Below are 13,852 nucleotides of genomic sequence, written 5' to 3'. Positions count from 1 at the left end.
AGATACATGATTACATAGGAAGGGAATATATTTGTACTGAAAATACTATATTGAGATTTAAAGTTGGTTAGTATAAACAGACTTTCAAGTGTTGCAGTATTTGAAGTTAATTTATTTGTGTACTTTTTATACACAAATAAATTAACTTCAAATACTGCAACTTGTTAGAACATTATTTTTATCCTTTCTTCAGTATTTCAGTAGTAAAATGCTTGTAGATAAATAGTAAAGATAATATTTACCTATTGTGATAGATAAACAAAACAGAGACTCATAATCATCTAATAAAAAATGTATATAGAAACTATTCAACAACCTATGAACATGTTAAGCGTTGAATAATATAAGTATATGTAACCGTAATTATTAATACATTTGTTGAACAGGCCTTAAGAGTATGTATATATTTCAAGGGAAAAACATAGTTATTATACATATTTGTACAAAGAAATACACATGTCGAAAAAGCTTCCGCTTGAGTAGTCTTCTGAAGTCTTCTGAAGATAAGATAGTTATCCGCGGATCATATATTTGGGCGTAATGAATTCAATAGTTTGGCCGCTTGAGCAGAGAAAGATGTACGTCCTATTGTCATTTTCTTGTATGGTGGGGTTTTGAGGCTAGGTCCCAATCTTGAGCGGAGATTCCTTTTTTTAATGTATTTGTTGATTTTATTCCTGATGGAAAGTGGTCCTGTTCCTTGTATTGCTTTTTGGGTGATACAAAGCAGCTTGAAGGTGGATCTGCTGGCAACCGGTAACCAATTTAGGGCCCTCAATGCAGGGGAGATGTGAGTTTGTGGCTTTGCATTTAGGAATAGTCTGGCAACAGAGTTCTGAATCAGTTGAAATCTTTTCATAGTAGGTAGAGATGATCCATTGTAGAGGCCATTGGTGTAATCCAGTTTAGACAGTACAAGAGAGATAGTAGCCTGGACCTTGTGTGGAACTTCCAGGTGGGGGAAGATACATCCCGGAGTTTTCATGGTGATGAGGCTTGATTTTGATAATTTGTCCACTTGGTCATTCATTGTTAATTTGGAGTCTATGGTAATTCCAAGGTTTCTTCTTTCCTTAGATATTTTAGAAGGTGGTCCCAGATCGTCAGGCCAGGGGCAGAATGAGTCATGATTTTTCCAATTGCCATATGTGAGTATTTGATGTTTTAGAAGCATTCAGTTTGAGATATGGAAATGTCATCCATTGATCAACGGCTCTTAGGGAACTGAAGATTTGTGAGTTTCCAATGTCTTTGGGGCATTCCAGTTTAAGGAGTATTTGTCTGTCATCTGCATAGTTGTAGCATGTGAGCTAAAATTCATTGATCATTGACTGCATGTAGATTTTAAAAAGCATCGGTGAGATGATAGAGCTTTGCGGGACCCCTGCTTTTGTAATGTATGGTTTGGATGAGAAAGTGGGGGTATGTATGACATTTGTTCTGTTTTGAAGGTAGGATGGGATGCAGTCCCCTCTCTGCTGGCTTCATAGAGTCTTTGTATTAGGGTGTCATGGTCAACTGTCTCAAAGGCAGCTGAGAGGTCCAAGAGAAGTAGTACAGCAACTCCATTGCAGTCTACTGTGTTTTTGAGTTCATCCCAGATGGCGATGAGGGCAGATTTGGTGTCTCTTCCTGGGTGGAATCCAGTTTGGTAGTCTGAAAGTATGGAGTTATCTTCAATGAACTGTGACATCTTGGCGAATGCTGCTCTTTCTATCAGTTTGCCCAGGAAAGCCCCATTTGAAACCAGTATGTAGTTGTTGGCATCATACGGGTCCAGGTTGTTTTCTTTAGTAATGGGCAAATATATGCCTTTGTTTTAGATCTTTTGGAAAGATTCACATAGTTAAAGAACTATTAATGATTCTTCTTACTAGTGTGGCAGCCGAGGTAGATAAAAGGATGTTCTTGAAAATGTGTGGTGGACAAAGGTCAAGAAGGGCAGCCCGAAAGCCTGTTTGCTTTGACCAGATCCATATATTCAGTTTGTTGGATTTGTTGGCAGAGGCTGGGTTGACTTACTCTTGGAGGTTTTTTGGAAACGGGTTGGTGCTGGTGGTTGTCCTTTTGTTTTAAATAGGAGTCCAATGTGTCTGCTTTGGTTGTGTAATGATTTGTCAGCGTGTCTGTGAATTCTTGAATATTGGGATGAGTTTCTTCCATTTTGAATTCTGTCTGAATAGTACCTTTTTTTATTTTTTTTAGCTTTTTGGATTGTGGATTTGTACGTTCTGTTAAGTTTGCATAGGTGAAGTTTGTCTTGACTGCTGTTTGTTTTGACTGTGAACACAAAAAGTATTGGGGTGGGACGAGAGACGAGACCAGCTTGTGGTTGTACCACTATTGCTGTGATCCACTCTTTTCCGGAATGGTTGTGAAAACCATTAATGTGGGACCTATGTTAGGGGTTCCTCCTTATGGAATAGGTGGTCTTGCACACATAATAGTGCCATGCTTCATCATTCGGCCACCTACCCCCCACCCAGGTAGGACAGTGCTACCTCAACGGACTCAACCTTGTGGTTAAATGAAACCAGATGGGGCTCTTAGATTATATTTTTCTGTATAATACAAGGTTCCTGTTTAAGTAAAATTACCTAACAGATCACAAGTGTAAATCGCACCTTTAATAGTGGTGCCTGCTGGTAAAACAAAAACAAGAGAAGGACATTTTTTGAGTGCAATGACTAATTTGGTCACTATAATCCTAACGGCCAGCATATTTCTGCCCACACGCTAAGCCATAACCGATCTGGCACATTCTTCAAGCCCTGAGATCCCTAGTAAGAATGATGTGAAGAGGAGTCTATCCTATCCTAATAGAGAGAGCCCATATGCAACACATTCAAGGCCTACATGCAACACATTCAAGGCCTACCTGAGTATTACTCACATCTGGAGGTACCTATGTTAGAGGAAAAGAGGAACAGAGAACAGGAAACCTAGTCATAGCTTAGAGAAGCTCTGTAAGTGGCATGCACTGGTGACTAGAACCACAGCAAATCACTGCAAACACGGCGCCAAATCACATGCCACTGTGGTATCACAAACCATGCAAATATTCATTATTGTGGATGTAGCGCCTATAATCATTACTTATTATATCCACTTATTCTCTAGTGGCATGTGATTTGGCACCTTGTTTGCAGTGGTTTGCTTTTGTTCTATACTACAACCTGGTCTCATCTCTCATCACCCCCCATACTTTGTGTTCACAGTTTTGATTTTTCCTCATCTGTCCTTGTGTGTAAACTGCTGTTTGTTTTGAGCCAGCCTTTTGATTTGTTGTTTTATCTTTTTAGTTCTGTATTTCAAGGTGCTTGTTTCCTTTTGTCCTTTTTTTGTTGTTCTGAGTGGTATTTGGATATCGAAAGCTTCCTGTAGCCACTTATAAAGTTTTTGAACAGAAATTATTGTGCCTAGATCTGTGTTGGCTGTTAGTAATTTTTCTAAGTATTCAAAATTGTTTGTTCCGTGATCGATAGGTGAATGCATGCAAGGTGGATTTCAGCGTGTTGATTTGTGGTGTTTTATGTTGGAAAGTTACCAAATGTTGATCTGACCATGTGACTGGTGTCATGCTTTGAAAGGTAACTGGCTCTGAATTTGCAAAAATTACATCTAAGATGTGTCCAGCGATGTGTGTCGGATTGTGTATGATTTGATGTAAGTTCAGTGTGACTAGGCCAGTGAGGAGGATGGGGCATATTGGGTTTGTCAAACCAGATGTTTACGTTTGCAAGAATGCATAGGTTGGAGTACAGTGTTATAAGGGTTGAAACTGTCTCTAGAAATGTGTCTGGGAATGTTGCATTGCTAGGTGGTGGTCTGTAAAAGAGGAGGAAGTTACAGGAGGAGGTTGGTGTAGGGTTGCATCTGGTGATGAAGTCCTCACAACCGTGTATGGAAATGTACTATGTTGTATGAGATTCATTGTTTGCTTGAATATAACAGCTAGTCCAACTTTTCCTCTATCAAACTAGCACAGAAAACTGTATAGGCAGTCTGTAGAAACGGCTTCATGCAACTCTGGAGCCATGTCATCTCCCAACCGTGATTCATTTATGAAGAGTAAGTCAAGTTGTGTGTCAGTGAGTAGGTCGTAGATGTGGTGCTTGTTTTTAGAGCGTGATCGAGCATTTATTAGTATGCAGTTTAAAGATTGTGATTCGGTGTTGGTTTGACTTTGTTTTGTAGAAGAGTGAGCAATGTAGCAGATCTGTCATTAGTGTTTATATTAACTGTATGAGAGTCACAATATTGTTGTTTTTATATGTTTATCATGTTCCTCGTCCAGCATGCTTGGAAGGCTTTTTCATGGTCTGCGTGTGTTGGTGGTGGAGATGGTAGCTGAGAGTGAGATGGTGAGTTTTGTTGTTTTTGTAGAGTGGTCTTGTTGTATAATAGACATGGGGATGCAAAGTCGTGTAGAGTGGCATGTTGTTTATTTTGTTTGTCTGTTTAGGGTGGAAGGAGTATGGATTAGGGGTGGAGCATGTAGGTCATATTCTACAGCTCTAAATTGTGCAATGGATGAGAGGCAGGTGATAGAGATTTGTCTTGTATTTGTTGCTGGTGAAGTTAGAAAATTACGGATTAAAGATTAACTGAAAAGACGCTAGGCATTGCTGAGCCGTTTATGTCACAGGCTAGGCTCAGTTTAGGACATCTGGAGTTTTAGGCAAAAACAATATGGTTCAAAGAGTTGGGGGCATGAACTGAAAGACCCAGCAATCTGCACCCTTTTGTCTGGTTCACGCTTTAGAAATACCACTTACATATGCAGTTCTGGTAGTTTAAAAAAGTTGTTCTCATTCAGTACAGTTATTGGTGTCCTTTTCACATTACACTGCTATGAAACCGATTGCTATACTTCAATCATTGTGTAGGTCACCTCTGCACACTTGGGATCCTAGTTCTCAGTACCCACATTAACACTTCCAAAGACAACAAAATCAGCTGCAAATTGTATTTTCTGTGCATTTTAAACACAGTCCATAGGACTTTTACTATCACCAATATCAGTATACGAAATTGTTCACTACTGTGTTTTTATCAATTTCTGTAGATTGTGTGTATAGATCTAGTACCATTTTGAGTTAAAAAAAAAAAATGGGGAACCATCTCATTGTACTCATTTTAAGTCCGATTGACAACATCACATTGAAAAAGTATACCACAATGGGCCACAGTGATCCTTGACAAAAATAAGACTGTTTCCGAGTCCAGTCAGATAGCTGTGCAGCAATGTACGATGGAACAAATAGTATAATCTGAAAAAAAGAAAGGACTGGAATAAAATTCTCATGCACATTGCTAAACAAATACATATTGTAAACACCTGGCTCAGCGGGTAATTCAACGGCAACCCATTAACCCCTGTACGTATGCGAGCGTGATGAGCACAACCTGAAAAAAGTTTTCTCACAAAGTCTGATGCTACCGCAGCTGCAACAGGTTCTTGGAAAACAAAAAGAAGAGAAAAGATTAGAAAAGTAAAACAGACTAGGAGCATAAAAGAGATAAGCAAAGGATAGACTTAAACAGAAGAAAGAGAATTTAAATAAAAGAGAGAGACTCACTATTTCTCATTGGTCCTCGCAGCAGGAAACAGAGCACCAACTCGAGAGACAAGGAACGTGAACTCAGAGAGCCCTCCACTGAAGGGTCTAGTTCCTGTAATGGTTCCGAAAAAGACCATGGCTAACCAGCTGGGTGTCTGTGAGGAATTGACATACAAGTTGGTGATGGCGGCACTAGGGAGTCTAAACAAACACTTTGACTTGAAGCAAAAAGGGAAAACCAAAGAAAAGTAGCATGTAGTGTCTTGAAGGAGATATAAATTTGACCCTCTTCAGGGAAAGGACTAATTTAATGGTTGAGCGTTATTCTGTGGGAGTACCTAGTTCAAAACTCATAGCATTTAGAAAAAGGGATCACACTGGGAATGTTGAGAAGCAACATGGTGTGAAACATCATGGGCTAAAATCAAAATTATAAATTCTGTCTCTTTTTTTGAAGAATTAGAATAATACCAAAAGCAAAGGCTATCAAAAATTGATCTCTGATATTTTGGGATCTATCAAGGAAGTTTAACAGGTAGGCTATGGCCTATGCCTCACAAGGCACAACTGCAGACACACCTGTTTTTGGGGTCCTCTGTGAGTTACTAGGGCTGCCACTGAAATGCATCATATCACTCACTGATGACACATTGTCTTTAACAGTCATGGACTCTCGTTTAAACTTTTAGAAAATGACACATTCCCGGTCACTATTTCAGTTCATTTCCTGGTTGTCACTTGACTTCCTGCCACCCTCCCTGTCATCCACAGACCAGTCTCAAACTGGAGTCAAAACGTGCTCCCCAGGTTCCAGTCTTTAAGGAGCACTCTATCCCCAGTAGTTATTGTGGACCACTTGGATCTTCACAGTCCACTGGATATTACACCTATCACACCGTCTTATTCAGGGAGCCAGAGTCCCTTCTTCTTCAGGGGATTCTGGAACCCATGATGAATGATGCAAGATGTAATCATTTACTACTGTCTCTTGGCACAAATGAGCCAGCACTTTTTTGCTAGCAGGGTGAGGAGTCAAATGATGTTCCCACAGAATCTCAAAGATGCCCCACTCCACACTGTGACTTGCAGCATGAGCAATTCTCAAAGCTTTCAACAGAGTTTTTGCAAAGTGTTGAACTTCCCCATTTGCTTGGGGCGAACTTAGGTTTCTTCAAATGTTTGCTCCCCAGTGACAACCAATATTCTGATATATCTTGGCCTTGGAACAAGCATCCATTTTCAGTTCTCAGTTTAAAAAACAATCTATGCATGGTGATGATGCCTCTTGGCTGTGGGATCACATCTTCAACTGACTTGGAATTCACTATTTCCACTTTTGGGTACTTGAAGTAATCATCAACAATTAACCAACATAATCTGCACCTTGACCCAGAGATGGGGCAGGATATGTGTTATGATGTGGGCTGGTGGCTCATAGGGATTGGCGGCATGGCAGTAAATGCACCTCTCAGCGTTGTCTTCTACCATCTAGTCCAGGAAACCGACCCCTTCATGCCCAGCATGAGCAAGCTGCACTGCTTGCTGGGCTAGCACTCAGGATATAACTATTCATTTTCCTCTGAGGAGGAGCCCCTCCGGCATTACAGTTACCTTGTTACTGTGTAATGACTCAAGTGTTATTTGTGCTTCAAGGTTATCTTAAAGTGCAGACATCTTTAGGCACCAGACAATGACTGCTTGAATTTCCTCCAGGGACATGAACTTTGGGACCAGATCTTTGCACTATAAATCATATATACTTCTCAGTCTCAATAGCCTCATTCATTTCTAGACAGGCCCCAGGCCAAGGATGTCTTAATAGGAAGTGTGCAGGATTTTGTGACCCTAGTCAGTAATTCTCAGAGACTTCTCAAAGCTGAAGAATCCACTTCTGTAAGATAGAGGTTTACCTACTTTGAGGTAGAGATTTTGAGAAGGACCCTTTTAATAGCGAGATCATAGGCTTGTGATAGGTGGTCACTCTGAAGGGATAGCCATGTAAATAGAGAAGAAACTAGGGACACACCAATGTATCACAATAGCCTCTTTCTCAATGAGTATTGCTGTTCTGTGGCAGTCAGCACCTGCCTTGCGAAAGCCACTGGCACCCGTTCACCACACTGTTGTTTTTGTGACAGTACTGCACTAGGCCCAGTGAGACTAGCATCCACCAGTTCTGTTTCCTTAGATGGATCAAAATATTTTAACATAGTCTCCTCAGACAATGCCTCCTTGGTAGCATGAAATGGGTTTCTCTGTGCCTCACCCCTGTTCCAGTGACTGGTTGACTTCAAGAGTTGGCTCAGTCAGAGAAGTGAGATTCAGTATGTCGCCATGCCCAGGAAACTCCTTGCTCCAGATACTGAGGATGAAGAGGGTGAACTCTTAAGATCACCCACTTTGGCCAGATCTGGAACAACTCCCTGATTATAGAATCATAGCTAATATCCAGATGAAACAAAAATCACTTTCTAGTCAGTGAATCCAAAACCTGCTCAGTATCTGAAAAACATTTTTTTGTATATAAGTATGGTGATCTTCAATTGTAGCAGCATGTATGAAGAGAAAATGATAACCCCCACCAGTCTGGGCAGCACGCTTGCATGGTGTTTAGAAAAACCTCTGCTGCACTAGAAATCCCGAAGTTTGGTCTTTGGTAGCAATGGAGGCTGAGGTGTACCAAGAATGTGGTTATATATCTGGATATGGGATCTAAGAGCAGCGGGTGGTTCCTTGGTTGAGACCAACTTTTGAGAAACATCTTAGCTTCTAGTTGGTCTACTGGTTCTGTGGCATTCATGCTTGAGAGCAGCAATCGGCAGTGCATATTTAAACAGATAGAGTCTGGATCAGGTTGTCTAGGTATCCATGTGACAACGATGGGGGGAGAAGGGGACCAGGGAATGGGCTCTTCCACTTGTTTAGTAATGTCTGCTTTCTCCAGCTTCCGGAGCTCGGCTTCTATTTTGGAACTGAGGTGGAAGGCCATCCTTCAGAGTTGGAGGGTAACAGGTTGGACCAATGGCTCAATATGCAAAGGGACCAATTTGTCCTGGGGACAGCTAATCCCATCAAACAGGCTTCTGAATTCTGAGAGGCGAGAATCTGTCATTAATCTGGATGGCGAAAGCAAAATATCATTTGTAGTTGCTGAGCATCTATGGTAGCTCAACAAGGTCCCCTCGCTGTCCTGAGTGATTCATATTTTTGAGTTGATAGTGATTATTGAGATTCACTTTCTTGTGGAAGACACCACTGAGGATTAGCTGTGTCTTTTTACCATATACAAAAATGTTCACTAGTCTGTTTTGGGATGACAGTGGTGCTAGACGATCAAACTCTATGACATCACACTGATGGATACTCCTGTGTCAGTCAAGGAGGTGAACGTTTATTTTCCTAATTGACGCCCTGGTTGTGGCTGCCCCTTCATTCTGCTTTACTTAGTGGTGCAGGCCACATGCACTATTCCTTTGTTATCTTGCTGATCATGATGCTTGTCATCACTTCGAGCGGCGTCTGATGGGGAGGCAGTTATATTGATTGTCTTCTTTGGCGGATTCTTCCGCATGCAGACTAGTATACTTATGCAAAGTGATTAATCTTTCTGCATGCCCCACACTTCTTTCCTTTAGCAGGGCATTCTCCAGTGTGCAGAAGGCCTGCACGGAATCCACAAGGTTTTCCATTCGCCTCTTTTGGCACTCATTTGGCACCTGCGGCCCCTTTCATCAGGGGGTTGACAGGATCTTCCTTGGTGGTGTGCGTGAGCTGGTCTCCGTATGCAAAGTAAGGTCACATGATCATTTTAAAGACCACCTCATTGTCAAGATATCTGTTAGGGATTTGGCTGGTTTATGCAGGATTTAATCGCTCAACTTTACATAGGCACGTCCCTGAACGAACTGAATCGAGATTTCATGAGCCTCATTTGGTAGGGTGCCTCTGCCTGCTGGTTCGTTGATGCCAGTATGGCGTGCGTCAATGGATGCGTAATGTCTTTGTTCTGCTTGTCTTAAAAGGAAGCCTTAACGGTTTAGCATGGCAATGGGGACAAAGTATTTAGGTTGGCTGGTTTCTCAAACAGTGCAAGAGTTCGTATATATTTTCTACTAGGTGAAGCAACATGTTCCTTCTTCTTTTGTCAAGGACTACAGTTGCAGCGAAGTATGTTTCATGCCTGTTCACCCACCGAGTCTATTGAGAGACATATATATTCATTCCATTACTAGGGGGCTGCCTGGAAGGTGGGAGCCCTGACCAGTTGCCTCCTGTTTAAAACGAGCGGGCCAAGATTGGGATTGGGTGGTGGCATGTACTTACTTCTAGACTTGATCTTCTATGCACCATCAGCTTTTGCTCCTTTTTTATTTCTATGCCAAGGTAAGAGTGTGGCATTTCTAGCTTCTGGTTTACTGGACCTTGCACTGTGAGCTGCTTTGACCGACAAGAATGTGCTCATGACGAAAATATTTGGGGAAGCCTTCCGAATCTTATGGATGACGGCATGCGGTCCTCTAGTGGTGATCACTTAGCAATGCAGAAAATTAGGGTTTCAGGCTACAGTGGGTCTGGTGTCTGTTTATTACTTGAAAGCAGGCCTGCAAAGTACCATGTATCACAGGTGATACTTACGCAAATTGACTAGACTGTCTGTGATTAATAAGGAAAATTACTTGTTTATGTCTATCCTTAGCTCTCACTCCCTTATGGGAACTAGTCAGATCATTTGCACAGGATTGTAACCTATCTGGAATCTAACAGGCCCGTGACTGTTTACAGCGCCTCTCACTCTAATCCCAGCCCGGTACTAGTGCGGCAAACTGGCAGCGACCTGAGACCATATAAAGGAAGTACACAGCAGGTGCACTACTGAGAGGGGGCACTATTATGCTGTGGAAAGAGGAAATGCATTTAAGAAAAAATCTGAATCTGATGATATGTTTAAATTCTGCACTTTTGCCTTGAGCTCGTTATAGTAATGTTTGGTTCTATAGTTTCTGTAATTTTAATTACATTATTGTAAAGGTCACACTTCTTTCCTCTAAGCTTCAGAAACAATTCCCAGAGTGCAGTGGGCTAGGTATATACTTTCTCTGCAATACTTTATAATTTGACCACATATGTTCTTCTAAAAATACTTTTCAAGCATTCCTTTCAATTTCAGTTTTTAATGGTAAATAATTGCAATTGAAACTTTCACCAAATTACACATAACTGGCTTTTCTGGTCGTTTTGATGGGGTGATATAGAAAAGGCAGGACGGGAATCTTTCCCACCCAGAAAACAGCTCTCCATAATATCCACATCATGTTTTAATCTCCTCATTTACATGAGGAGTGAAGTGAATAAATGTAAGTGCTTAGTAACTTGGTATGATTAACAACAGCTTAATTAGTAGTGTGTTGTAGTATTAGGCTCATAGTTCTGCTTTTAACAGCGTCAGTGTGGTATCAATACCGAAAATTTTGGAGGACAGTAGTTTTATAGACAAAAAGACTGATATGTTTGTCCATGGTTTGTCCATGTTTAAACACACTCCACTTTAATACCAGTTAGATTAAAATAATATTAGCCCAATCTGTGTCTAACTCTATAGAACTAACCATCCCTTCTCATAACGGGCGCCTTAGAACTATCTGGTGTAGTACTGTTGATTGCAGTCGGTATAAATGAATACACAACGAAACAACGAATGCTGGAACCTTGCATGCCTGAACAACGCTGTCAGAAAACTGACAGCGTTGTTAACACGGGTTCCTTCTGATTCCTTCCCCTGATTTTTCGTTGAAAAGGCATGCCTAGTAAAGGCATGCGTGGAACGCCATGGGTGGTTCCAGCAAGCAACCCTCCCTGACCCCCCCTGACCCTGCCTCTAAAACAATCCTACCCTTTTCCCCCACCCCTAAAAACAATCTTACCCTGACCCCCCCACCCCGCCCCTAAAGCAATCCTACCATGACCCAGCCCCTAAAAACTAAAACTACCCCGACCCCCACCCCTAAAAGTAGAATCTACCCCTGCCCCCCACCTGCCCCTAAAAACTAAAACTACCCTGACCCCCACCCTTAAAACTGCCCACCACTCCCACCCCTAAAACTACAGCAATCCCCCACCACTAAAATGTAAACTACCCCGCCCCCAAAAACTGAAACTGCCCACCCCATCTCCAAAACTTAAACTACTGTGACCCCGCCCCTAAAACTTAAACTACCCTGACCCCTCACCCCACACTTTAAATCTGAAACTACCCTGACCCCCCCACCCTGCCCCTAAAATCAGAAACTACCCGACCCCCCCACCCCGCCCATAAAACTAAAACTATCCTGACCCCCAGCCCTAAAACTAAAACTACCCCACCCCTAACTACCACGATTCCCCAACCCCACACCTAAAACCGCGACCCCCAACCCTGTCCCTAAAACTTAAACTACCCCTCCATTAAAAACTAAAACTACCCAGACCCCCCACCGTGCCCTTAAAAACAAAAATGACCCCACCCCTAAAACTACCATGACCACCACCCTGCTCATTAAAACTAAATCTACCCCGACCCCCCCCCCCACCCCGCCCCTAAAAGGTAAATTACCCCGACCCCCACCCATAAAACACTAAAACTACCATGACCCCCACCCCTAAAAACTAAAACTACCCCCACCCCTAAAACTACCCCACTTACCTGACCGCATCCTCTCCCGATCCATAGTCCGTTTGCCTCTGCCTTAACCATGCATGATCAATGTTAAGGACATGCGTGGTTAAGGCAGAAAAAAACAGTAGTCATTCACGAAAGCGTTGTTTCGCTCTTGTGGACAACGTACCTCGTTGTTCAGGAGCCATTGTTTAGGCTATTTCCCGTTATAAATTACATAATGCACCATGAAACCATGTTATATCTTGAAACTCTACTCGGCTGAACGGCAAATTAATCTGCATCATCAACACTACCCCGCGCACATTATGACAAGCCCCATTGGATATAAAGCGTTTATAATAAAGCGAACGGGATATCCGTCATGAATGTGAGAGTGGCCTGTCTGACAAGCTCTAAATCGGACCCTCGCGCTTTAGGTTGTCATTGCACCCATAATAATACTGGTTTGTATAGAATTGTGTTTATTATTTTTTGCAGTGGACCTTTGAAGTGATTAACTAATTTCTGTTTTTGACGTGACCTATAGCCAAGAGCACTGCCAAAACGGGGACTTCCATCTCTCCTGAAGATGATTTTGATGCACTAATCGCTGCTACGATTAAAGCTGACAGTACGTGTGGATTCCCTAAATGCAAAGCAAGTGTTCTGACAGTGGGACAGCTCTGCACACACTGCAGAAAGCACTACTGCTTGAGTCACCATATCCCAGAGGTAAAATATTATTAATTGCAGTTAATATGTAGATACAATTATGTTCAGGAGCTTTTTAACCAATAATTTGCGGAGTATGCGTTGCCCCAACCTGGCAGAGCCAATAATTATTTCTGAAATGTACTCTTAAAACCCTGCAAATATTTATTAAACTAGTTCAGTTTTCTAACGATCAGTTTAATTGTTTAGTATTTTGTTCTCGGGAAATTTGAGAAATTATGATGGCAAAAGGATTGCCTCCAGTTAGTTGATAAGAAAAGGGGCATTTAAAACAAATATTGACAAACCAATGCCCACATTTTATGAAAACTATTACAAACATTATGTTGGCTCAAGCATTACAGCACCGGTGAGAATCACATAAATGTAAAAAGAGTGAGCATTTGTTCTGTGCATAATTAAACTGCACTAACAACTATACGGACATTTGTTGGAGTACACTAGTTACAGCAGTTGTGATGTAGGTAAACATCTTCTGGCTTAAGCTCTTCATATACCATGTAAACATATTATAATGGATGATACTTTTCACAGCTGGAGCGCATGATAATCAGAAACAGCCAGAGACAGAGGGACACTATTCTTAATATAGATGTTGTTCTCTTTTTGTATTCCAAGGATAAACAAGCATTGGCAAAACCACAAGATCTGACTTTGGCTGCAAGCCTTTTGTCTTTGTTAGTGCTTACATTTTTTTCCCCGTGTTTTTTGTTAAAGGCTTCCGGATGCAGAAGTGCACGGTCCACTCCTCACCAATACAAATAATGGTGAAAGTAGAAATATTGGTTTGGTTTTCAAAAAAACTAAACTGCCATAGAAATAGCTGCCACTGAAAGGAACTACTTTGTGTTTCATGTGAAAGGGAAAAATGTCGTCACTCAAAGGGAAATTATGCAGTGACTGAAGTGGAATGACTAGCTGT

General features: G+C 41.6%; 1 protein-coding gene across 1 annotated transcript in view; it reads left to right on the top strand.

Moving 5' to 3' along the window:
* IGHMBP2 (immunoglobulin mu DNA binding protein 2) overlaps positions 1-13,852 on the top strand; it is a 219,196-nt gene that overhangs the window by 178,817 nt on the left and 26,527 nt on the right. The window contains exon 14 of the mRNA XM_069223024.1: positions 12,746-12,930. Coding sequence (XP_069079125.1) covers positions 12,746-12,930 — 185 coding nt within the window. The remainder of the gene's footprint in view (positions 1-12,745; positions 12,931-13,852) is intronic.

The sequence above is a fragment of the Pleurodeles waltl genome, chromosome 3_1 (assembly GCF_031143425.1).
Source record: "Pleurodeles waltl isolate 20211129_DDA chromosome 3_1, aPleWal1.hap1.20221129, whole genome shotgun sequence".
Lineage (NCBI taxonomy): Eukaryota > Metazoa > Chordata > Amphibia > Caudata > Salamandridae > Pleurodeles > Pleurodeles waltl.
Note: the sequence above shows the minus strand (reverse complement) of the source record. Positions and strands in the feature narration are given on the sequence as shown.